The 25,233-nt window shown below is 38.9% G+C and overlaps 1 protein-coding gene across 2 annotated transcripts in view; it reads right to left on the bottom strand.

The window, feature by feature from the left end:
- Window positions 1-23,307, bottom strand: part of LOC140729129 (dnaJ homolog subfamily A member 1-like) — a 44,032-nt gene extending 20,725 nt beyond the window's left edge. Inside the window, exons 1-2 of one of the 2 annotated variants that reach the window (XM_073048565.1) lie at window positions 23,189-23,307; window positions 19,348-19,485 (exon numbers count right to left, since the gene is read on the bottom strand). In XM_073048565.1, the coding sequence (XP_072904666.1) occupies window positions 19,348-19,479 (132 nt within the window). In that variant the 5' untranslated portion in view covers window positions 19,480-19,485; window positions 23,189-23,307. Of the gene's footprint in view, window positions 1-19,347; window positions 19,486-22,422; window positions 22,700-23,188 lie in introns of those variants that run through there. The other variant, XM_073048566.1, reaches the window with a different exon arrangement.
- Window positions 23,308-25,233: the final 1,926 nt, after the last annotated feature.

Raw genomic sequence — 25,233 nt, 5'->3', positions numbered from 1 at the left:
CCATGGGCTCTCATCTTGCTAAGCAGCCTCATGTGCGGCACCTTGTCAAAGGCCTTCTGAAAATCCAGGTACACCACATCTACTACACCTCCTTTGTCTACCCTGCTTGTAATTCCCTCAAACAATTGTAGTAGGATAGTCAGGCAGGATTTCCCTTTCAGGAAGCCATGCTGTTTTTGGCCTAACTTGTCATGTACCTCCAGGTACTCCATAATCTCATCCCTAGCAATAGATTCCAACAATTTCCCAACTGCTGATGCCAGGATAACAGGTCTATAGTTTCCTTTCTGCTGCCTCCCACCCTTCTTAAATAGTGAAGTAACATTTGCAATTTTCCAGTCATCCAGTACAATGCCAGAATCTATTGTTCTTGAAAGATCATTGTTAATGCCTCTGCCATCTCACTAGCTACTTCCTTCAGAACCCAAGGGTGCAGTCCATCAGGTCCAGATTTATCCACCCTCAAGACCATTAAGCTTCCTGAGCACCATCTCAGTCATAATTTTCACTGCACATACTTCACTTTCCTGATATTCTTGACTGTCTGGTATACTGTAGTTGTCTTCCACTGAAGACTGATGCAAAATACGCATTCAGTTCCTCTGCTAATTCTGCGTCCCTCATTACAATATCTCCAGTGTCATTTTCTAATGGTCCTATATCTACCCTCAACTCCTTTTTGATATTAGCCACCAGTTTTCTTTTATAATTCATCTTTTCCTTCCTAACGACCTTTTTAGTTTCCTTCTTCAAGTTTTTAAAAGCTTCCCACTAGCTTTGGCTTCCTTGTATGCCCTCTTGATTTTACTTTGCCTCTGACTTCACTTGTCAGCCAATTTAGTGTCCTTCTAGTGTTCTCGCACAGGTGTATAAACCGTAGTCAATGAGGCGCGATCCCAGTAAGATTAACCGTTTACTCTTCCACATTAACGTATGGTGAAAACTTGATAAACAATACAAAATATATGCAGTATTTGTTTCCTTCTTGGCATTAGATTTACATCATAAATACTTGCAAAAATAAAACTACAACAAACAATATTACATTAAAATACGCCATACAGTCAGAATCTACCTACACCATCAACTGCTTTAAATACTTCAACACAAACTGTCCGGTAACATTTTCAATAGGACAAGAAAATAACTTTATCAACCGTCATTACTTTTAACAGAATCAGCGTTAACATTTTTACTTCAACATAACGATTATCTTATGAACTTACGCCATTGCTTCTATGATGCTTCTTAGCGCGTAGAAAGAAACTTTTCTTGCGCTGATCCTGCACACAGAAGCCCCCTCCTTCCCGTTTCTCCAAACCGGTATTTTCCCACAAGACGTGGCGAAACCGGGTGTGACGTCATCGCATGCCGCGATACATCACAGACAACGAATTTACTTTCAACAGCCTTAACTTTAACTAGAAAATAATTACAAACGAATTACTAAAGCAAAAATGTAATAAAGCTAAACGAATGCCTTAAAGGCAACACACTCCCCGCCTGACCTTCGTAAGGTCACTATGAACATAATACAAAACTTCAGTCTCTAAATCAGTCCTTAGGTAGAAGTAGAACGACTTCTGCATCTGGCCTTTGGTAAGGTTTCACATCACCTTGGTCAGAAGTTTTCAACTCAACCTTCCCGACATGCCCCTCCCTACCAGGGAATGTGGCAATGATTCTGGCCATTGGCCAGCAGTTGCGGGCGATTTGCTTGTCCCCGAGCAGGACTAAATCTCCAACTTGAAGATTCCTGCGAGGTTCTGTCCACTTTTGTCTGTGTTGCAACAAAGGTAGATATTCATGTCTCCAACGGGACCAGAACCGATTTGCGAGAGCCTGAACCTGTCTCCATTGCTTTGTGTACAAATCCTTATCGGAGAAGTCCCCAGGTGGAGGGAGAGCTCCTGCCTTCTGCGTAAGGAGCATTGATGGCGAAAGTATGAAGGGGTTTTCCGGATCAGAAGAGACAGGTAGGAGTGGTCGTACAATTATAATGGCTGTGACCTCTGCCATTAGTGTGCACAGTACCTTGTGAGTCAGTCGGGTGCATTGCTGAAGAAACATTGAATCAAGAATTCTTCTGGCGATACCAATCATCCGCTCCCATGTGCGAGGCGTGTGGTGTGTTGAACTCCCAGTTGCATCCCTGCTCACTAAGGTACCTTTGCACCGTTTTGTCCACCCCAAGCTCCTTGGACGCTCCAACAAAGTTCGTGCCGCAATCAGACCTTGATTGTTTTGCAGGGCCTCTTAGTGCAAAGAAGCGCCTGAGAGCGTTAATACAGCTGGATGCATCCAAAGATTCGATTACCTCAATGTGTACCGCTCTTGAACTCATGCAGCTGAACATGATGGCCCACCGTTCGCTCTCTGCTTGTACTCCTCTAGTGCGCCTAGTGGTGATAGTCCAGGGACCAAATACATCGAGCCCCACATACGTAAAAGGAGGGCAGGCTTCAAGGTGTTCTGGTGGGAGGTCCGCCATACGTTGAGCTTCCATCTTCCCTCGCAGTTTCCTGCAGGTTACACATTTGTGGAGTACTGAATTGATCAGTGTTTTGCCTCCCAAGATCCACAGTCCCACTGCCCTGATTGCTCCTTCTGTCAGGTGACGGCCCTGATGCCTTACCTGTTCGTGGTGATGGCGTATGAGCAGTAAGGACATGTGGCTTTCTTTGGGCAGGATTACTGGGCTCTTTTCTGCAGCTTAAAGGTGAGAGTGTATTAACCGGCCTCCAATGCAAATAAGATCATTCTTCAGGATCGGGTTGAATTTCCTCAAAGGGCTGTCCTTTGGTATTAGTTTATTAGCTTGGAGGGCCAAAAACTCCCTTGCAAAGGCTGCTCTTTGAGTTGCTTTAAGGATGATGTCCTTTGCCTGGGCCGATTTGTCCGCAGTGCGAGATAAGTTACATTTGTGCCATCGCTTGAATTTACCATTTCAGGATGAGTGTTTGTGAGATCTGGCCACGTGAATGAGGAACGCAAGTCCTCTCACTAAGGAATTCAAGGTGGAGAACCGCTGAAAGCGTTCGGTGGTACGTCTTGATTCTTCCAGGTAGGTGACTCCTGTTTGTATTTACGGCCGAATTTCCGAGTCTCTTTCGGGTTCGATCAGCTCAAATGTCTCGCTCGTTTGAATTTTTTCTGTTGGTGGCTGATACAGGAAGGGGGGTCCGGTGAACCAGGAAGTCTGCGCCAGACGGGATGCAAGTAAGGATCTCGATGCATGGTCTGCAGGGTTATCCTCGGTACGTACATAATGCCATTGTTCAGGTTCTGATGACAGGCAGATACGTTGAACTCTATTATGAACGTACACGTAGAAACGTTTTGATTCATTATAAATATAACCAAGCACTACTTTGCTATTTGTGTAGAACTTGGTGTAATCCAGCTCTAGGTCTAACTCGTCCTGGATAAGATCCACCATTTCCACAGCCAGGACAGCTGCGCACAGTTCAAGCCTCGGAACTGTCGGCTCGGACTGAGGAGCGAGCTTCGTCTTACCAGTTACAAATCCTACTTCAACTTGACCATCCTTCCCGACTACTTTCAAGTAAGCCACGGCACCGATGGCCTTGGTTGACGCATCCGGGAAAAAAAACGCACAATCCTCTGTGTGCTGCCTCGGTGAGTGAGGTCGCAGTGTACCTACGTGGGATATGAAGCTGTTTTAGATCTTGAAGTGAATCTCTCCAAGCCTCCCATTTGCTTAGCTTGTCTTCTGGTAGGGGAGTATCCCAGTCAGAGAGCTCAGAGATAAGTTCTCTGAGAAGGACTCTTCCCTGGATCGTAACTGGCGCCAGTAGACCCAAGGGATCGAAAACACTGTTGACAGTGGAGAGAACTCCACGGCGGGTGAATGGCTTGATCACGGTCGGCATGGAGAAAGTGAATGTGTCAGTTGTAATCTCCCAAAGGAGGCCCAAACTCCTTTGTGTGGGTATGGTTTCTCCATCTAGATCTAGGTCTTTGATTGCAACATCTTGAAGTAAGGGCATCTGTCCACTGATGACCTCTTGCATGCCATGAAACTGAAATATATTCACTTCCAGAATATTCAAAATAATTTGTTTTTTAATATTTGTTTCTAATTCATTTCTTTGCTCATTCCATTAGTAGTCACAAAGCAGGCCGTCTTGTAATATGGTGACCCAAAAGAATAATAGCTTGACCTAGTAGTACAAAAACTATGCTCCTTGTTATAAAGAAAACAAGGATGCAGTCAAATACAATTCCTAGCTGCGTTTCAAGATTTTCAATTGCTACTTATGTAACCTGAAAAGTTAACTAGAACGGATAATAGATTAAAAGCTTTTACAAACTACTCTTGAAAAAAAAATGAAAATGTAATGCTGAGGAAATGTGGAATTTAAAATTAACATACCAAGCCAAAATTCCCCATTCAACAAAATAGAGAATGTTGGAAGAACTCAGATCAAACAGCATTCATGGAAATTGAAGGTGTAAATTGATAGTTTAGAGAAAAGACTCAAGGAAAGCAGGAAAAGTTTCCAAGATATAGCAGTATGGGTAGGAAGGGATGTGGAGCAGCAGAGGCTGTTAGACAAAACAAGATGGGAAAGATTGATAGGCAGATTGAACCAGGAAGAAGGAATGCTTGAGATGACCAGGAAAAAGAAAACTAGTTGGATAGGCAAATGCATGTGTGGGAGGAAACACTGGGGATGTGTTATCTGCAGTTAGAGAATTCAACATTCAAACATTGGGCTCTAAACTACCCAAGCAAAACACAAAATGTTATTGTCTAATTTGCGAAAGAGGACAGGCAGATCAATGTGGAAGCAGGAAGGGAAAGTCAATATGCAACTGGGAGCTCAAGGCGGCCACTGGGGACAGAATACAGGTGCTTGACACACAAGTCACCTAGTAGAAGTTAAGTGGTGAGAGGTGAAAGGACACATGTAACACCTCAAATGGTGACCACTTATGATATTAAGCTGTGGTTGGTAGAAGATGATATTGGATGCAGATGCTGGTTAGGAGAAAAAAGGGATCAAACTCTATTGCCAGTTTAAACACAAGATATTCTGCAGCTGCTGGAACTCTTCAATAACACAAAATAGTGGAGGAACTCAGCAAGTCAGTCAGCATTTACAGAAAGGAATAAACAGTTGATGTTTCAGAACTGATGAAGGGTCTTGGCCAGAAACTAAGTTCCTCCAGCATTTTATCTCTGTTGCCATTTTTCTGGGGAGGGGATGAGTGGTGTGAGCAGATGTGGGGAAAATGAGGGAATACCTCTGACAGCTCCATCAACTATGGCAGAAGAAAATAATTATTTCTGAAAAAAGTTGACATTTTGGAAGCACTACAAAAGTAGGCTTCATCTTGAGGACATGTAGCAGAAAAGGAAGAATTGAGGAAAAGGAATAGAAACCTAACAAGAATCTGGAGTATAGTCAAGGTAGTGGCTGGAGTCAGTAGGTTCATATTTGAAGTCCGTCTGTCTCCTGAGATTAAGACAGATTCAGGAAAGGAAGGTAATCCAGGGGAATCAAAACTGGTGATGAAAGGTAGGTGGACACAGGTGATGAAATTGAGTCCTGTACAAGTGTAACCAACAGGGGGGGATGTCACGTGATGACGTAGGATCGAAACGTGGAAATCCAGCTCTCCCGTAAAAAACTAGTAATGTTTAAGTGAAGAAAAGTTAAATACTTTCTAAAAACTACTTATAAACTACTCAGGATTGTCTTTAGTCATGTCTTATAAACAGAAACAGAAGAAAACTACTACTTTGAAGACAGCACGAGTTCAAAAAGAAACAAGGCCAACCGTTATGACGGAGCCTCAAGCTCAGGTTGGACCTCTTCTTGGCAAGGTGCATTTCGCATCCAGCGATGCAGAGCAGGAAACTGTGGCAATATCAACAGTTTCTAAAAAGGAGCAACAGGAACTGCACATTCAAGAAATGGGCATGCGCAAACAGGAGCAAATTAAACTACAATTCCCAGCTACGATTGAAAGTGAAAGTGAATAATATTAAGATTGTTGGTCTTAAAGAAGGTACAGAGAATTCAATAAAAAAATTTCAAAAATGGATCCCGGAAAATTTGGAAATGGAAGAGGGAAATCAGTTAATTGAAATCGAAAGGGCTCATAGAGCCCGACCAAAACCCGCAACCAATCATTTTTTTTTAATTGATTTTTTTTAATGCATTTTCTACAACACTACAAAAAACCCAAGAACTAAATAGGAAATTAATACAGTGCAAGATAAATATACAATGGTAATATAATACAGAATATAATTGAAAAAGGATCTAAATTGAAGTCGTGTAAAGTTAGTATCCACCCCCACCCCCACAAGAAAAACTCCAGACCAATCAGAGCAAAATGTAGGAAATATAAATCAGAACATTCAAACCCCCAAAACTGTAAATACAATTAAAAACAGAAGATAATAATGCCTACTACCAAAAAAAAGCTGAAAGCAAAGGACTGAAAAACTTAGTCAAAAGGAAAGTTATGAAAATACTCAATAAAAGGTCCCCAGACCTTATGAAACTTTATGTCCGAATTAAGAATTGAGTAATGAATTTTTTCAAGATCTAAATAGGACATAATATCATTAAGCCATTGAGCATGCATGGGTGGGGCAACATCTCTCCATCTAAGAAGAATTAGACGTCTAGCCAGGAGAGAAGCAAAAGATAATATTCAACGTTTAGTCAAACTCAAACGTATATCTGTCTCAGCCAAGAAACTAAAAAGGATTAGGTTCTAAGTGGCGATTCAGAATACAGGATAAAGTTAAGAAAACATCCCTCCAAAATTTCTCTAGACTAGGACAGGTCCAGTACATATGAATGAGAGAAGCCTTGCCATTTTTGCATTTATCACAAAGAGGACTAATATTAGGATAAAATCGAGATAATTTAGATTTGGACATATGAGCCCTATGAACAATCTTAAACTGTAAAAGACAGTGGCGAGCACAAAGAGAAGTTGAGTTAACCGACTTGAGAATTGAGTCCCAAATCTCATCAGATAAAGGGATATTTAAGTCATGCTCCCAAGCCATTCTGATTTTATCCAAAGGGGCGTGCCATAAAGATACTAATTTATCAGGAATAAAAGATATTAAACCTTTACACAATGGATTAATAGAAAGAAACAAGTCCGTAGCATTTTTCTCGGGCATCTCAGGGAAGTTGGGTAATAAAGGATTAATGAAGTGTCTAATTTGGAGATATCTAAAGAAATGGGCATTAGGTAGATTAAACTTAGCAGAGAACTGTTGAAAAGATGCAAAGTGATTATCAATGAAAAGATCTTCAAAATACCTAATGCCCTTTCTATACCAATCATAAAATGTTGAATCATGCATAGAAGGTATAAAAAGATGATTATGTAAAATAGGACTAGAAAGGGAAAAACCATTGAAACCATAAAATTTCCTAAACTGGGCCCATATTCGCAGAGTATGTCTAACAAGAGGATTAACAATTAGTCTATGCAAACTACTAGGGAGTACAGATCCAAGAAGTGCAGAGATAGATAGATCCTTAGTGGAATTCAGCTCCATCGCTACCCATTTAGGGCGGTCAGGCTGGCTATGGAAAAAAGATCAGAAGATAAGACAACAAATGTTAGCTGCCCAGTAGTATAGACGAAAATTAGGTAAGGCCATGCCGCCCTCTTTTTTAGATTTTTGAAGGTAAGTTTTGTTAATTCTGGAACGCTTACCCTTCCACAGATAGGACAAAATAATAGTCTAAGGAATCAAAAAAGGTTTTAGAAATAAAAATTGGAATAGATTGAAATAAGTATAAAAATTTAGGGAGAACATACATTTTAATAACATTAACACGACCTACCAAGGACATAGATAAAGGTGACCATTGTGACAACTCTGTTTTGTAGAGTACAAAAGATCGGCAAAATTTTCACAAAAAATATCCTTAAAATTCCTTGTAACTGTAATACCAAGATAGGTAAATTGATTATCAACTACTTTAACGGGGAGGTCACGAAATACTAATACTTGTGCTTCTTGGTAATTGGAAAAAGTTCACTCTTATGTAACTTAAGTTTATAGCCAGAGAACTGGCTAAATTGATCAAGAAGTGAAAACATTGGAGGTAAGGATGTGGACGGATTTGAAAGAAAAAGTAATAGGTCATCAGCATAAAGAGAAACTTTATGCTCAGCAACCCCCTCCAGATCCCCGTCAATTCAGGACAACTTCGAAATGCAATCGCCAGAGGCTCTACAGCCAAATCAAAAAGAAAGGGACTTAAGGGGCATCCTTGACGGGTGCCACGTTTAAGGTTAAACAACTGGGATTGCTGAGAATTAGTCAAAACAGAGGCGGTAGGGCATAGATATAGTAATTTGATTCAAGAGATAAAACTTTGACCGAGGTCAAATTTTTCTAAAACCACAAAGAGGTTCCACTCTATATGATCAAACGCTTTCTCCGCATCGAGAGAGATAACGCATTCAGGAGTCCCAGTTGAAGGCGAGTATAAAATATTAAATAAACACCGTATGTTAAAAAAGGGAAGACGATTTTTAATAAAACCAGTTTGATCATCAGAAATAATAGAGGGTATAACAGTTTCTAATCTATGAGCCAAAACTTTGGCCAAAATTTTATCAAAATTAAGCAAAGAAAAATCGGCCTGTAAGAGGAGCACTCTGTTGGATCTTTGCCCTTTTTAAGTAAAAGAATAATACATGCCTCATTAAATGAGGGTGGCAATTTACCATAATTAAACAAATCAGATAGTACTGAGAGTAACTGAGGTGAAAGAAGTGAAGAGAATGATTTATAAAATTCTATGGGGAACCCATCAGGACCAGATTTGCCTGACGACAGTGCAGAGATTGCAAAAGATACTTCTTCTAATGATATAGGCTCATTAAGTTTTGCTTTAGAATCAGATGAAATCGAAGGGATATTCAAGCTATTTAAAAAAGGTCAACAGAAATATACTCATTCAGGGATTCGGAGGAATAAAGCAGAGAATAAAAATTCTTAAATAAGTCATTAATTTAAGTGATTTAATGCAATATCCCCGTTCTCCTTCTGTATCTTTGTAATATGTTGTTTAGCTTTAGAACGTCTCAACTGATTAACTAGAAACTTGCCAGATTTGTCACCATGAATATAAAAGCGACTCTTACTTTCAAGAAGTTGACGTTCAACTAGTTGAGTACAGAGAAGGTCAAATTTAGTTTGGAGTTCTACACGCTTCTTATATAATTCGGGGTTTTTAGTCTGAGCATATAATTGATCCAATTCTTTAATCTGATTAATCAGGTCAAATCGCTCTGAACGGGACTTTCTATTAAGATTCGCTGTATATGAAATTATTTGACCCCTCAAATATGCTTTCATAGCATCCCAGACAATCTGGGATGAAATTTCAGATGACGTATTAGTGTTTAGGAAAAAAGTTATCTGGTCCTTAATAAATTTTACAAAATCATCATCCGATAATAAAGTCGGGTTAAAGCGCCAATGCTTATTCCTTTGAGGGAGACCAGGAAAATTTAGAGACAAAGTGACTGGGGCATGATCAGAGATCAGTATACTCTGATAGTCACAAGAATGAACATGTGTAAAAAAGGAATAATCTCTCTCAGCAGGATGAAGGAAACACCATATATCAGAGATACCATAGTTAGAAAGAAAAGAGAGAATAGCTAATGCAGATTTAGTAGGTAATCTAGTAACAGGGGACGATTGATCCAAAGTTGGGTCTAACCAGCAGTTAAAGTCGCCATATATAGGTTCAGATCTGGTAATGAGGAAAAAAAGCGTTCAAAAAAAGTAACATCGTCAGAATTGGGAGCATACAGGTTAGCTAGTACTACCTTAGTATTATATAATTTCCCAGAAACAATAATAAAACGGCCATTTGTGTCAGATATCTTACTATGGAGTTCAAAAGGAACATTTGAGTTGATAAGAATGGAAACCCCCCCCCCCACCCCCCCCCCAGCTTTGGCCGGGAAGGATGAATGAAAATGTTGACCCACCCACTTTGACATAAGCCGAGAATTATCGAAACTACAAATATGAGTTTCTTGGAGGAAAGCAATGTCAGCTTTAAGTTGCTTAATATGGGAGAAGACCTTTCTTCTTTTAACAGGATGATTCAATCCCTTTACATTCCAGCTCACAAATTTCAATGGACTAACCATTATCAATTGTTAAGACGTAAAAGGCAGTAGGCATATATAAGATCAAACATTGCAATAACAGTTTAAACATAAATCAATAAAACATAAATCAATAAAATCAGGACATAGACATGTCCTGGATAACAAGGAAAAACAAAAAAAACCAATAGTGTTGGTACTGGAGAATCCACCCCACCCTCACAACCCAAAACTAGATGGCTACCCAAAAAAGCAGCGAGCTCTACAGAAAATAGGACACCCCAAAAACCAACTTCCAGTTCTGTAACATTAACATAAGCTCCGTGTAAATAATATAGCAGATACCAACTAATTTATGCACTACAAATCAAAATTACAAATAGGAACAACTTCATCAGAAAGAATATAAAACTTAATACAAAATAACAATCAAGAACTAACCTACCCGCGAGAAACTATGAAAAATTGAAAAAAGGTAAAAGGGGGGAAAATTCTATATTTAAAGAGTACATATCAGCCGTTTTAAAAAAAGGCAGGTCTTATACAGTAAATTGACAGGGAGACCTTCAATTTAAAAAAAACTCTAAGCCTCCCAAATAAATTAAGACCAGTTCTAGTTCTCTATAGTTACCGGTAGTTATTCAAAAGTAAACTAAATTACACAAATGAAATCCAAGTCCACAGGAAAACATTAATTTAAATCATCTATTTAAGAAAATCACACCAAGTCCAAGGAGAGACCAACTAAAACCCTTAGGTTCTCAGTAGTTAAGGACCAAATTATTCAAATAAGAGTCTGAGCTCGCAAAAAAGACTTTAATTCAAAAAATACTCATCAGCCATTTTAGAAAGTCAAACCGGGTCCAAAGAAGTCAAGATGGCTGGAAGATTTCCAACAAACATCTCAGCCTCTCTAACTGACTTAAACCACTTATATTCTCCAGTAGTAAGCGTAATTCGAAGATCGGCAGGATTGCAAAGGGAAGGTTTGAATCCACGATTAAAGAGCTCTTTCATAACGCCTTTGAACTCGGCACGCATCTTCAGAACCTGGGGAGCATAGTCTTCCACGATACGAATGGTATTATTTCGGAAAGTCAGCGTACTTCCATAATCAAACGGTTTTTCACCTGTTAACGATGGAAACACAGGATAACTGGTCGTGCTCTAGAACCCAAAACAGCTCAAGGGACATAAATTCTGTGAGCTCTTTCTAGCTCAGGTGGAGTCGGGAGAAATTCTTTCCGGAAAATCTCAGAGAAAAGAGAAAAATTCAACGGGGGAACCCGTTTCAGTGGCCTCTGGTAAACCGAGAATTCGCAGATTGCAGCGCCTGTTCTGATTTGAGATCCGCCATTATGGAAATAAGTTTGCTGTTTTGCTCGTTAAGTTGGAACAGAGAGTTTCCAAATGCTGAACGTGGCGTTTTAAATCTTCAGAGGTTAGGTCGATGCCATATAAATGTTCGGCTTGATCATCCACTCTGGCATTAATCTGATCCAATTTTGACTCCAGCTGACTGATAGAGGCTCTAAATTCAGTCTTGATATCAGTTAAAATGTCTTGTCGATTCTGTTCCAGGATAGAGAGAATCTCGGCAGACAAAGACGTGGGAGTTTCTTTTTTCCCGGATTTATAATTTTTTGTAGCCATTGTAAGATAGACGTAATCACAGGCAGATAAAAAAAAACAGATAGAATAACAAACTAAGGTTTAAAAAGGGAGACACATAGTGTAAAGGTAAGAAATGTAACGGAGCAAAAGTTTGAAGCGACTAAACAATCACCATCTTACCGGAAGTCGCAACCAATCTTGATAAAATTCTTAAGATACCAAGATAAAGAAAGGATCCTGAAGGCGGCTGCCCAATGTGCCAGAAAGAGAAATGGGCCATTGAAGATAGAAGGGAAAACAGTTCTTTTCTATCCTGATATAAGTTATGACCTTTTGAAGAGAAAGAAGGAATTTAACCTAGTGAAAAAAGTCTTATGGAAAAAGGGTTATAAATTTACACTGCGCCACCCGGCAACACTGATAATTTTTTTGGATGACGAAAAAAGATTTTTTTTTTAAATTTTTTTTTTTTACTGATTATCGGAAAGCAGAGGAGTTCGCACAAGAACTCCCAAATATTCGCTAGATACAGCTAAGAATCTATAGAAGCAAAACGGATTAAAGATGAAGACTGAGATAGTGAATGGAATTGATGGATATTGAAGGACAGAAGAATATATAAATATACTCTTAAATATGTGATAGAGGGGGAGAAAGGTAAAAATTTGAGGAATATTAATCGGGAGTAGTGGTATTATTTTCTCTTCTCTTACATATCTTTTCTGTTCGTTACGGGGGAGCTGGGGGAACTTCTGATCCATCACTACGGGATTCACGTGTGTAATCATGGCAATTGCCATGACCCATACAATGGAGGGGGGTAATGTTGTGGTTTTTTTTTCATTCACAACATTAGTAGGGGGGTATTTTGTCATCTTTTTCTTTATAATCTATTTTTCTTTTATCTTTCTTTCTTTGCCTGGATGATCAGGGGGTGACACATAGCAACATGGAGAATTTTAAAAAGATTCCCCAAGATACTACGAGAGTTGAAATATTATGTATTGTTATAGATTGGAGTAACCTTGTTAAAAATAATGACTAATTTACTGAACTTTTTAAGTTTTACTGTTAATGGGCTTAATGGACCGATGAAGAGAATTTTAACATGCATTAAGAAAATGAAAATAGATATAGCTTTTTTTTACAAGAAAAAAATTTAACAGAGATAGAACATCAGAAATTAAAGAGAGATTGGGTTGGAAATGTTATTGCAGCTTCATTTAATTCAAAGGCGAGGGGAGTTGCAATTTGGTTAACAAAACTTTACCAATTAAAATACAAAATGTATTAATTGATTCTGCAGGGAGATATGTGATTATACATTGTCTAATCTTTTGAGAATTATGGACTCTTATGAATATTTATGTACCAAATGAAAATGATGTAAAATTTATACAAGAAGCCTTTTTGAACTTGGCTGACGCACATGATAAAATACTAATAGGTGGAGACTTTAATTTTTGTCTAGACCCAGTTTTAGACAGGTCAACAAAGGTTGTTACAAAATCAATAGTAGTAAAATTAACTTTATCATTGATGAAAGATTTAAATTTGATTGATATATGGAGAAAAATTAACCCAAGAGAAATAGATTATTCATTTTATTCAAATAGACATAAAACTTATTCAAGGATAGATTTTTTCCTATTATCAACAAATATTCAAGACAGAGTGAAAAATATGGAATATAAAGCAAGAATATTGTCAGATCATTCCCCCTTGATAATGACAATGATGGATAAGGAGGAACTGATTTACAGATGGAGATTTAATTCAATATTATTAAAACGTCAAGATTTTTGTGATTTTATGAAAAAACATTCAGTTTTTTTTTAAGATACAAATTCACATTCAGTTGATGATAAATTTGTATTATGGGAAGCGATGAAGGCATATTTGAGGGGCCAGATATTAAGTTATAGTTCTAAAATTAAGAAGGAATATATGGTAGAAATAGATCAATTGGAAAAAGAGATTACAAAATTAGAAAAAGAATCTCAAAGATATATGACAGAAGAAAAACAAAGACAACCTGTTAATAAGAAGCTACAATATAATACACTTCAGACAAACCGAACAGAAAAAGCAATTATGAGAATTAAACCGAGATATTACGAACTAGGTGAAAGATCACACAAGATTCTTGCTTGGCAGTTAAAAACAGATCAGGCTTCCAAAACGATAAATGCAATTAGAACAAGTGTAAATAAAATTACTTATAGACCTTTAGAAATTAATGAAACTTTTAAAAGTTTTTATTCTAAATTATATCAATCAGAATGACAAAATGATATTGTTGAGATAGAAAGGTTTCTATCACAAATAACTCTCCCAAAATTGAATTCAGAAGAACAGAAGAGATTAGATATGCCTGTGCGAATGAGCTGGGAGAACCACTACAGCGCATCTTCAACATGAGCCTGGAGCAGAGAAGAGTACCCAGACAGCGGAAAACATCCTGTATTGTCCCGGTACCGAAGAAACCACAACCAAAGGAGTTGAATGACTTCAGACCTGTGGCCTTGACGTCGCACGTGATGAAGACCATGGAGCGGCTGATAATACAGAATCTGAGGCCACAAACCAGGCACGCCCAGGATCCTCTTCAGTTTGCGTATAAGGAGAGGGTGGGAGTGGAGGATGCTATCACGTATTTGCTGCACAAATCACTCTCTCACCTAGATGGGGTCAGTTGTGCTGTGAGGATTACATTCCTTGACTTCTCTAGTGCCTTTAACACCATCCAGCCCAAGATCTTAAGGCACAAACTAACGGAGATGGGAGTAGACTCTCACATGGTGGATTGGATAGTGGACTACTTGACAGATAGACCTCAGTATGTGCGGTTGGGAGACTGTAGGTCTGACACGGTGGTCAGCAGCACAGGAGCACCGCAGGGAACCGTACTCTCTCCGGTCCTGTTCACCCTGTACACATCAGACTTCCAATATAACTCGGAGTCCTGCCATGTGCAGAAGTTCGCTGATGACACGGCCATAGTGGGGTGTGTCAGGAATGGACAGGAGGAGGAGTATAGGAAACTGATACAGGACTTTGTGATATGGTGTAACTCAAACTACCTGCGTCTCAATATCACCAAGACCAAGGAGATGGTGGTGGACTTTAGGAGATCTAGGCCTCATATGGAGCCAGTGATCATTAATGGAGAATGTGTGGAGCAGGTTAAGACCTACAAGTATCTGGGAGTACAGTTAGACGAGAAGCTAGACTGGACTGCCAACACAGATGCCTTGTGCAGGAAGGCACAGAGTCGACTGTACTTCCTAAGAAGGTTGGCGTCATTCAATGTCTGTAGTGAGATGCTGAAGATGTTCTATAGGTCAGTTGTGGAGAGCGCCCTCTTCTTTGTGGTGGCGTGTTGGGGAGGAAGCATTAAGAAGAGGGACGCCTCACGTCTTAATAAGCTGGTAAGGAAGGCGGGCTCTGTCGTGGGCAAAGTACTGGAGAGTCTAACATCGGCAGCTGAGTGAAGGGCGCTGAGTAGGCTACGGTCAATTATGGAAAACTCTGAACATCCTCTACATAGCACCATCCAGAGACAGAGAAGCAGTTTCAGCGACAGGTTACTATCGATGCAATGCTCCTCAGACAGGATGAAGAGGTCAATACTCCCCAATGCCATTAGGCTTTACAATTCAACCGCCAGGACTTAAGAACTTTTTAAAAGCTATTATTAATGCTTTTTGAGATAGTGATTTAGATGCATATCATATTTTTTACTGAGTTAAGTATTGTATGTAATTAGTTTTGCTACAACAAGTGTATGGGACAGTGGAAAAAAAGTTGAATTTCCCCATGGGGATGAATAAAGTATCTATCTATCTATCTACATTAAAAGAGGTCGAAGAAGCTTTAGGGTCACTTCAGAGTAATGAATCTCCAGAAGATGGTTTTCCGCCTGAATTTTATAAAAAGTTTAAAGATTTATTAATTTCTCCTCATACGGAGTTAATACATCAGGCGGAAAGAACACAAAAACTTCCAGAATCTTTTTTGACAGCGATTTTAATAGTATTGCCAAAAAAAGATCTTTTAAAGCCAGCATCATATAGGCCTATTTCTTTGTTGAACACGGACTATAAATAAATAGCAAAGATTTGATCTAATAGATTATCTAAATACTTACCAAAATTAATACACAAGGATCAAACTGGATTTATTAAAAACAGACAATCAGCAGATAATGTAACTCAGTTACTCAACATAATTCATCTGGCACAAAAGAGGGAGGAAATGAGTGTAGCAGTTGCTTTGGATGCACAGAAAGCATTTGATAGATTGGAATGGGATTTTTTATTTAAGGTATTGGAAAAATATGGATTAGGAGTATCTTTTATAAATTGGATTAAAACCTTAAATACTAATCCCAAAGCTAAAGTAGCTAAAAATGGCCAAATTTCAACATCATTTCGGTTAACAAGGTCAACTAGACGAGGTTGTCCATTATCACCTGCTTTGTTTGTATTGGCGATAGAACCATTAGCTGAATTAATTAGAACTGACTCAGATATTATAGGTTTCAGAGTTAATCAGGAGGAATACAAGATTAACATATTTGCTGAAGATCCGATTTATCTAACAAACCCATTGTACTCGTTGCGTAAATTATCTTCTAGATTTGAAGAATAAGGGAAAATATCAGGGTATAAAATAAATTGGGATAAAAGTGAAATTTTACCCCTTACTAAAGGAGATCCAAGATGGTGGCACGACGCAGCTTGCAGCGGCCACTCCAGAACTGATTATCTGTTATTTGTGAAGTGGGGTGCCATGCGCAATCATAATCAATTGAAAACGGACGTGGGAGCACGGAGGAACATCCGGAAATTCCAGGAAGACCTTCGTTGCCACTGCTGCTGCGAGGTCCGGGTCTCTGCTGGGAAGAACAGGCCCCCAGTCCTCGGGGTCGCGTTGCCAATGGCCATTGGCGGGGCTGTCTTAATACACTCGGCAGAGGATGGTGCTCGGAGAAGCTGTGCCGGAGGGGATGGTCGTCGGCTCGGAGGTTCGATGGATGGACTCGGAGTCCACTGCGGTGAGGTCGCTTTCGGTGTGTTCTGCGTCTGCGAGGCTGGGTTCGACGTAGCTTTCGTTGTGCGTTGTATCCGCGAGGTTGAATCGGGCAGCGCCGTGGAAGTCCATAGTGGGGGTATTCCCTTCTGCCGCCGGCGTGGGATGGCGAGTCTGTCGGGACCCTGGGGACTTGTGGAAACTGTGTGGTGATTTCTTTTGAACTTATAGTCCTTTAACATCTTTGGACTATTTTTACTGTGCCCATGGTCTGTTTTTTTAATCAATTATGCTATTGCTTGCACTGTTGTAACTATGTGATTTTGTACAGGTCTTGTAGCTTTAGTTTCTGGTCTTGTTTTTGTCTGGTGGATTTGGAGCTCGCTCCCTTCCGGGGAACGCGCTAAGATGGTAGCGCGATATTAATACGCAGCAGCCTCTCCGGACTGGGGATTGCCAAACGTTATGTGGATTTTCTGGTGTAGTCTGTTTTGTCATATGTTTGTGATATCATTCTGGGGGAACGTTGTCCCATTTTTAAACTGCATTGCATTTGTGGTTTCTAAATGACAATAAACTGAATCTGAATCTGAGATTATAATCAATGTTGATTAGTAACTCAATTTAGATGGCCGATAAATGGTATAAAGTATTTAGGTATAAGAGTTGACAATGATATAAAGAATTTATATAAATTATTTGACATTATTGAAAAAAATTCAAGATGATCTTGATAAATGGATGATGTTACCAATAACATTAGTAGGTAGAGTCAATGTTGTAAAAATGAATATATTCCCTAGATTACAATATTTATTCCAAACACTACCAATACAATTACCGCAGAAGTTTTTTCAAGAACTAAATAAATGCGTGAGGAAGTTCCTCTGGAAAGGTAAGATGTCAAGAATATCGTTGGAAAAATTGACATGGAAATTTGACCTAGGAGGGTTACAATTACCAAACTTTAAGAATTATTACAAAGCAAATCAACTTAGATGTATTGCATCTTTATTCGATGAAGATAAACCGGCATGGATTAGAATAGAATTAGATAAAATAGGAGAAAATATACCAGAAGATTTTATATATAAATGGGAATCTAAATGGATACGGGAAAAGAAAGAATCCCTTATATTAAAATATTTGATTGATCTATGGAATAAGATAAACATTGATGATGAGATAAAGAAATCTTTATTAGCAAAGAGACCTTTAATTCAGAATAGTCATTCCTTTTACAATGGATAACCAACTCTTATATAGCTGGTTTCAAAAAGGGATTAGATATAGGAGACTGTTTTGAAGGAGGTATATTAATGTCATTTGATCAATTATAGAATAAATATAAAATATCAAATAATACTTTTCTTTTATTTCCAATTAAGGGCTTATTTAAGAGATAAACTGGGTCAAACAATGTTAATGCAGAAACCTAATGAAATAGAAACTTTAATTCAAAAAGGAAAAATTAAAAAATTTACTACTTGTATGTATAATTTGATTCAAAAACAGCCAATTAAACAAGGAATTCATAAGTCAAAACAAAAATGGGAAACTGATTTGAATATTAAAAATGATGAAACAAATTGGTCAAGACTATGCCTTGACAGTATGACAAATACAACAAATGTCTGACTTATAGATTAGTACAATACAATTTTTTACATCAATATATATTACACCACAAAAAATAAACAGATTAAACCCAAATTTATCTGATTAATGTTTTCGATGTAATCAAGAAACTGGTACTTTTTTTTTTACATTCTACTTGGTCTTGTTTTAAAATTCAACCTTTTTGACAAATTTAAAGAGTTTTATTGGAACAAATTATTGGAACACAACTTCCACATAACGCAATATTATTTTTACTAGGTGATATTAGAAGGGATAAAACTGAAACCCAAATTGAACAAATATCAGAAAGAATTCATAAAAATTGCATTGGCAGTAGTCAAAAAGGCTATTGCAGTTACTTGAAAATCAGATTCATGCTCAAGTATGGATGGTTGGAAGAATGAAATTTTCTTAGCTGTATTCCACTTGAAAAAATTACTTATAATTTAAGAAATAAATATGATATATTTCTGAAAATTTGGCGCCCTTATTTACAAAAGATAGGATTAAATATATAGGTGCTCCGAAGATAAAGTTATTGGTTATCTGGGGAAAGAAAGAAATATATATCAAAGTTTTTTTTGAATTCCATGGAGCATGTGGGGATCTTCCGATATCCAGGTAGTCTTCCTTTCTTTTTCTCTCTTTTTTTTTTTAAATATAGGGACATGTTGGGGGGGGGGGGGGAAGAGAGAGGGAGAAGGGTTGATATTGTTCACTATTCTTTTCTATCTTGTGTATCCTATTTGAAAATTTAATTAAAGCATTTTTTAAAAGTGCAACAAACAGAACCAATGTAGCAGAGAATAAGACAGGGTTGGGGAGGATGCAATAAAAGGCTCAGGAAAAGGACTGTTTAATATAGCTACAAATGAGAAGGAATTTCTTTTCACTGAAGATTCACTGGTTAACCTTAAGTGAAAATACACTTACCTTTTCACCTTCATTTGGATTCTTATCAGGATGGTATTTCAAAGCTAGTTTTCTGTACGCTTTCTTGAGTTCATCTGAACTTGCGTTGGGCTTAACCCCCAAAACATCATAGAATGCAGTTTCCTTCACCATCTTTCACTGTAATGTACAAAGAAATGTAATTAAACCTTACAAAGATACACAACAATGCAGTATTGAAGTCCACCACAAATGAGTCCCTTGATCTCCTTCAATATACAGCCAAGTATATTCAAGCTCAACTGACACCCTAAAGACCAAGTTTGTACTTGCAAAGTTATATGGAATTAACCAGTGATTCTGGTTAACTTGGACCAGTGCATTTTGGCCCAATTAAGCAGCTGTCCCAATTAGCTGAAGTTTCATGGAAATTGTTATAGATATAAAAAGACAAACTACAAACGAGTTAAACTTATTTAAATGAAATATAGAACAAATACAAACACTACCATTACAACTATAGTCCTATAAAGCTAAGTTCCTAATAAAGGAATTCAACCAATGTAGACTGCCATGTTCTTTTAACTGACTGTTAACAATGCAGTGCAGATAATGGACTACCTTCATACAGTGCTCAGGACAATTGAATCTTCCATATCTTTGTTTTCATTGTAAAATTCAAGATGATTTGTCACTACCTTCAAATTATTCATAATTCTTAACTTGCTGAAGTAGCAAAATCATTTTGCTTTCACTCAGTCATTTCTGGCATCTCCAAGCCTGAATGTTTGAAACAGTTCTATACAGTGTAGTATTTAACAGACAGACAAGTCTCCTGTCCCAATTAAGCAGCACAGTGTCCCAATTGAACAAAAGGAACTATGGCTATTTTCTTGATTAGCCTTTGTTCTTTAAGAGTTGCTCAAATAAGCAGCTGTCCCAATTAACCAGAATCCACTGTATTAAGGTCATTGGAATTTGCAATCTGTAACAACCTAGAAATAGCCAGGATGCATATATGGCGGGGGAGGGGGGGAAGTACATATAATGGGCCAAATGACCTTTGTTTAACTTTTCATTAATTCTGTGCATTGCTAATCATTTAGAAGTAAAGATGCCTCATAACCAATAACCAACGTGGGAAGTTCCTATGACATTGTTTCAGAATCATTTATTAAAATACAATGCCAATAAAAAGTTTCAGTATTACATCTACTTTCTGTATTTCAACTACAAATCAGTTACTGGTAAAGGAGGATTTTCCTATTAAAACATTACCTCAAAATGTTTCACATTGATTAAATTTTCTTACATCACCTTTACTTAGCACCTCACCCAGAAGAGGACACTGGAGTACCATTGCCCAAGTAGTGCATTAAATTTAGTCGAAAAACAAACATTATTGTCACACTGCAATACACAACAACCACTTCTCACCAACAGCTCCTTTCAGCATTCTCTACACAATACTGATGAACATGAATCACTACCTCAGCACCACTTTCCTCCTGATAAGACCACAGAATTAGGCTGTTCAGACCAAGTCAATTCCACCAACCACGGCTGATTTACTTTCTCTCAATCCAATTCTCCTGCCTTTTCCCAGCAACCTTTGACAGCCTCACTAATCAAAGCCTATCAACCTTTATTTTAAAAACTATGTCCAATGACTTGGATTCCACAGCAGCCCATGACAATAAATTCCAGATTCACCACCCTCAGGCTAAAGAAATTACTCATTTTTGTTCTGAAGAGACATCCTTCTATTGTGAGGCTTCTCTGTGTACCTAGACTCTCCCACTATTTCAATGTCCTCCTCACATCCCCTCTATCTAAGCCTTTCCCAGTCCCTTCAGCAACTTCTTTTAAGAACCCTGGGGTGTAGGTTCCCAAGCCCTTTCACCTTAGTACAGTAATAGCAAATATACTCACTTCTGCCCCCTGACACTTTCAAAGCTTTGGGATGTTGCTGATGTCTTCCAGTGAAGACTGGCACAAAATATGTATTCAGTTTGTCTCCCACTTTCTTGTTCCCCATTACTATGTCTCCAGTAGTCCAATGTCCATTCCCGACTCTTAATATCTGAAAATACTGTCGGTATCCTCTTTGATGTTTTTGGCAAACTTACCTTCACATTTCATCTTTTCTTATTGTGATAAGAGATGCCTTCAGTGTTTAAAAAACGCTTCCCAATCCTCTAACTTTCAACTAATTTTTTGCTATATTATATGCCTTCTCTTTTTGCTTCTGTGCTGTCTTTGATTTCCATTGTCAGCCATTGTTGTCTCATCCTCCCTTTAGAACACTGCCGCTTTGTGATGAACCAATACTGCACCTTCGGAATTATTCCCAGAAACTCCAGCCATTGCTGCTGGACTGTCATCCCTGCTATTGTCCCCTTCTAATCAACATTGGACAGCACCTCTATCATGCCTCTAGTTCCCTTTACTGAATTGGGAAATGATACATCAAATCAGAATTCTGTATATTTCAATGAGATCAATGGTCTTCTAAACTCAACTACAATTGTTCTCCACTATCTAGTTAAGCCTAATCTGTGGTGCTAGTTTAATTCACCAATGCACCAGTCCCAGCACAATTTGTCAATCACATCCCCAAAAGGACAGCTTGCTTTCCCAGATATTGGCGCCTGTGCACCATCTCTCAATAGCTATCCAGTCAATCCTACTGCACTGCTCTTTAACCAAGGGACTGCACAACACTCATCTTAAGTATTAATCTAATTGATATTTTGATTCACAACAGAAGCGCTGAAGTAAGATTGGTCAACAACTGTCAAGGTTAAAAGAGGTTAATGTTCAAATTATTCCCAGAATAAGCTGTTGTTTATTTCCGATACCCAGCATCTGCAGTATTTTTTCTTTTTAAAAGTTCCCACAAAACCTGGTAGCTGTCAATCTCCTTATAAACCACTGTACTAAGAATACGAAAAACACAGCTATTCACAAAGATAACTTCACTAAATTGTTAAAAAAATAAAACAATTAATCGCTCTTTAATTCTGGTACAATTTTACGCCAATATGTCTACCTACATACAATGCCACTAAACTTCTGTACTTTCAGCCTAGAAACCGTAACAACGTTGTAACTTACCGTGAAGCTAGGAGTACCTGAGGCCTGACCAGAATTCTAATCAGCAAAATGGGAGCTGTTATTCCAAGAGCGACTGAAATCAGGCTTCGACAGACCAGATCGGCAATTTTGCTAAGCAGCAGCACACATTTGACCACTGCGTTTTTGCCTCTTTAGAGCAGCCCTCCCCCCTTTCTAATTAAATTCAATACCCTAGAATGTTTTAAATCCAAGTATTCGCGATCTCCTTAGAGATAATCTAACAGACGGGGCACAGTGTTTATGGATGATATCCACTGGAACCCATACGACTCTGAGACAATGACCGGCTGGAAGTACCTGCCGCTGACCAGCTACCACAGCCTGGTCGCATGGGCTGGATACCGGCGACGGCGGCTGGAGGGTCACGTGGGCTGGGTACCGGGGTCACGTGGGCCGGGCCGCCGATCGCCACCGGAAACCAGGAGTGGGGAGACGGACAGAATGTCGCCAGACCCGTGGTCTCATGTGGCGGGGCCGCCATCTGTAACAGAAAGGGGTCGGGGCAGGGAGGCTCACACTTTTAATCCAGATGTTTGACACGTAAACCAATTTTAAAAATCCGAGGAGGAGAAAGACAGCAGCACGGTTATGATCGTACGAGGTTATTACAGTTACAAAGAAATAAATGGTTAAACTCCGGCTAAAGCATTAACTTCGATATTTCCACACAGATGTTCTGAGAGAGACGAACGGGGTATGAAGCTTCAGCAAGATGAGTTAAATCCCCCCAACAACCATCACTTACCCACAGCTGCTCTGAAGACACCGGGAACCTTCTGGAAATTTCTGCTTTTTTTGCCGGCTCATACGGGGACTTGTGGGCCGGCTCCTGACGTCAGGATCAGGAAGTCCAACCTCGGCCGGAGGCGCGCATGCGTAGCCTCGGAGGAAGGCGTGATTAGAGTTGTCGTGTTAAGCAAAAACATGCAGATACCGGACGCGCGAGAGAAAAAAAGAACATTCTGGAAATGCAGAATGTAATTGTAACGTTTTGTTTCTCCTTTGTAGTTCAATTTAGTGGACGCCTATTCAAATCAGCTGGTTGAAGAGTTTACTACTGTACCTGACTTCCCAATGATGGGACTGGCCTGATTTTCAGCATTTTCCGTTTTTGTTTTAGATGTACAGCATTTTTTAAATTTTCACTTTCTTGCTAAATTAACTACTGTTTAACTTTCAGGAAAGACAAACATGAAAAAGTTTAATTCTGCTCTGTGGACAGCATTTTCACATTGTTCCACACTGTAGGCTTAGGGTATCTCTTTCCCATATTCTCACAAATGGTCCACTGAAATGAAACATCGACTCTGTTTCCTTCCCTCTGACTCACGCTCCTTCTACTCGGTTAAAAAAAAGTTACTACTGACATTCTTCCCCTAATCGCCTTAAAAGTCATGCCCCCTTATATTAGCCATTTCCACCCTGTGAAAAAAGTCTGTCCACCAGGTCTAAGGCTCTTATCTAATACATTTCCATCAAGTCACCTCTTACCCTTCTCTTTAAAGTGAAAAACCCTAGCTCACTCAACCTATCCTCAAAGAGATGCTTTATAATCCTGGTAAAGCTCTTCTGCACCCTCTCCAGGACTTACATATTCTTACAATGAGATAATCAGAGAAGTCTAACTAGAGTTTTATAGAGCTGAAACATTACCTCACAGCTCTTAAACTCAATGAAAGCCAACACTGCATCCTTCTTCACCACTCCATCAAAATGTGCAGCAATTTTGAAGAATCTACGAACATTGACCCCAAGATCCCTCTGTTCTCCTCCACTGCTAAGAATCCTGCCATCAACCCTGTATTCTGCCTTTAGGTTTAACCCTCATATGTTCTCCTTACTTTCTTCCTGCTTGACCTACTTTATCCATAACACCAGCAACCTTCATGGTATCTGCAGACTTATTAACCCACCCTTCCACTTCCTCATTCAAGTCATTTTTAAAAATCACTAAGAGGCAGAGGTTCCAGAACAAGTCACTGCAGAATACTACTGGTAACTGACTTTCAGTCAGAAAACACTCAATCTACTACAACTCTGCCTTTCGTGGGCAAAGCAGTTCTGAATCCACACAGCCAAATTTCCCTGGATCCCATACCGCCTGACTTTCTGAATGAGCCTACTTGGCAAACCTTCCTAAAATCCATGTACACCATATCCACTGCTCTGTCTTCATCAATGAGTTTTATCATTTCCTCAAAGAATTCAATCAGGCTTGTAAAGCACAACCTACCCTCATAAAGCCATGCTAATTATCCCTAATACTTCTCCAAATGCTCATAAATTCTGTCCCTAAGAATCCTCTCCAACAGTCTCATTGGTCTATAATTCTCATGGTTACCTTTCTTGAACAAAGGAATAACATTTGCCACATTTCAATTATTTGGCACTACTCCTGTGGCCAGTGAGGATGCAAAGATCATCAACAAAGACACAGCACTATCTCCCCTCTCATCCTGTAGTAACCTGAGGTACATCCTATCTAGCCCTAGGGACTTAACCATCCTGATATTTTTCAAAACGTCTCACAATCCCCTTTTTTAATGTTGACATCTTCCATCATATTAGTCTGTTCTATGCTAAACTCATATTTGTCAAGGTCCTTCTAACTGATGAATACTGAAGCAATGTATTCATTAAGGAGCACCCACACTTCCTCCAACTCTGGGTAAGTTTCCTCTTTTATCCCTGATCAGTCCTACCCTCATTCTAGTCATCCTCCTGTTTACATACATGTTCATGCCTTGGGGTTTTCTTTAATCTTACTTGCCAAGACCTTCTCCCTTCCCC

Source organism: Hemitrygon akajei, chromosome 6, assembly GCF_048418815.1.
Source record: "Hemitrygon akajei chromosome 6, sHemAka1.3, whole genome shotgun sequence".
Taxonomy (NCBI): Eukaryota; Metazoa; Chordata; class Chondrichthyes; order Myliobatiformes; family Dasyatidae; genus Hemitrygon; species Hemitrygon akajei.
This window is presented reverse-complemented; position numbering and strand designations above follow the sequence as displayed.